The 1,176-nt window shown below is 47.2% G+C and overlaps 1 protein-coding gene across 1 annotated transcript; it reads right to left on the bottom strand.

Annotated features, from left to right (window-relative positions):
- Positions 1-258: 258 nt before the first annotated feature.
- On the bottom strand, positions 259-929 carry IUM83_02209 (Retroelement pol Polyprotein; the record flags this gene model as incomplete). The annotated part of the gene is made up of 2 exons (XM_067926110.1): positions 259-263; positions 365-929. 2 exons carry the CDS (start codon positions 927-929, stop codon positions 259-261), a joined length of 570 nt encoding a protein of 189 aa, XP_067800966.1.
- Between the last annotated feature and the right edge of the window lie 247 nt (positions 930-1,176).

Genomic DNA, 1,176 nt, shown 5'->3' with positions numbered 1-1,176 from the left:
CAGATAACCTATCTGTTAAATTCACAAGTGGCTTGCAGCCACTTGTACGTGTAACCCCGTTACAGATAGCTGTTATTCGTTCCGTGCTTCTGTCGATTTTGAAGCTTGAAGCACTGTTCAATCGTGTGACCAGGCTTCTTACAATACCGACACTTCTTTGAGTTGCCACTGTTACGGTTGTTGTTCTGAACAGGGCGACGATAATTGTCACGGCGTGGGTTATGCACATGACCAGTGTCGATTTCCATAGGCTCAGGTTCATTCTCAGCAGGACGCTGTGGAGCCGTGTTGGAACGAGCGAATGACGTGGAGTTGGAACGGCCAAAAGATCTTGGAGGTGTCCAACGACTCTTCTGAAACGGACCAGCACGAAAGTGCGATCTGTCATACTCGAGTGCAACCGAGAGAGCCTCAGATACCGTCGTGCAACGACGATACTGAACTTCTTCTTTCGTGGGACTAACAAGACCTCGAATGAAGTACGTGATCTTGTCAAGCTCACTCATGTCCTTGACTTGCATGATAGCAACGCGGAACCGAGAGATGTAGTCCTCCAAGCTAGAACAACGTTTTTGCTTGAGACTGTACAATCGATCTCGAAGGCGCTCCTGAAGATCCGGAGGAACGAATTCCTTCGTGAGCTTCTGGATCAAATCTTGGACATCACTGACGGAATCCCTGCAAAGCATGTACCATGCAGCAGCATTTCCTCTGAAATTGGCAGTCATCATGGCAATGATGCGCTTACTCTGATTCTCATCTTGCCAATCAATGTTCTTCGCCTCAAAGTAATGAATAACTTGGTCGAAGTACAATTCAACTGAGTCACCCATGTTTCCATAGAAGCGAGGTAGGCTTATACCTTCAACTTTGACCTCTTTGCGTTGCGAAGTCAAAACGTCGATTAGTGCTTGTTGTTTCTGCACCATTTCGACCACAGACTGTGTCAGACGGTCAGCAGACCATCCACCAGGATTTAACGAAGTCATGATAGTGTAACTTGAGCTAAAAGCTGATTAAAGTTACGCTACGAATGTACAGCTGCTAGCTACTAGAACTAGAGCTACAACGACACTGTCAACAGCTACTCGAAACGGGCGCGCTTGATGCTGATAACACACGAACTTCGGTGTCGATGCGGTTGGCACAGGTGTTCAAGATGTCGACGGTTTCGAA

The sequence above is a fragment of the Phytophthora cinnamomi genome (genome assembly GCF_018691715.1).
Source record: "Phytophthora cinnamomi strain GKB4 chromosome Unknown Contig0, whole genome shotgun sequence".
Classification (NCBI taxonomy): domain Eukaryota; phylum Oomycota; class Peronosporomycetes; order Peronosporales; family Peronosporaceae; genus Phytophthora; species Phytophthora cinnamomi.
This window is presented reverse-complemented; position numbering and strand designations above follow the sequence as displayed.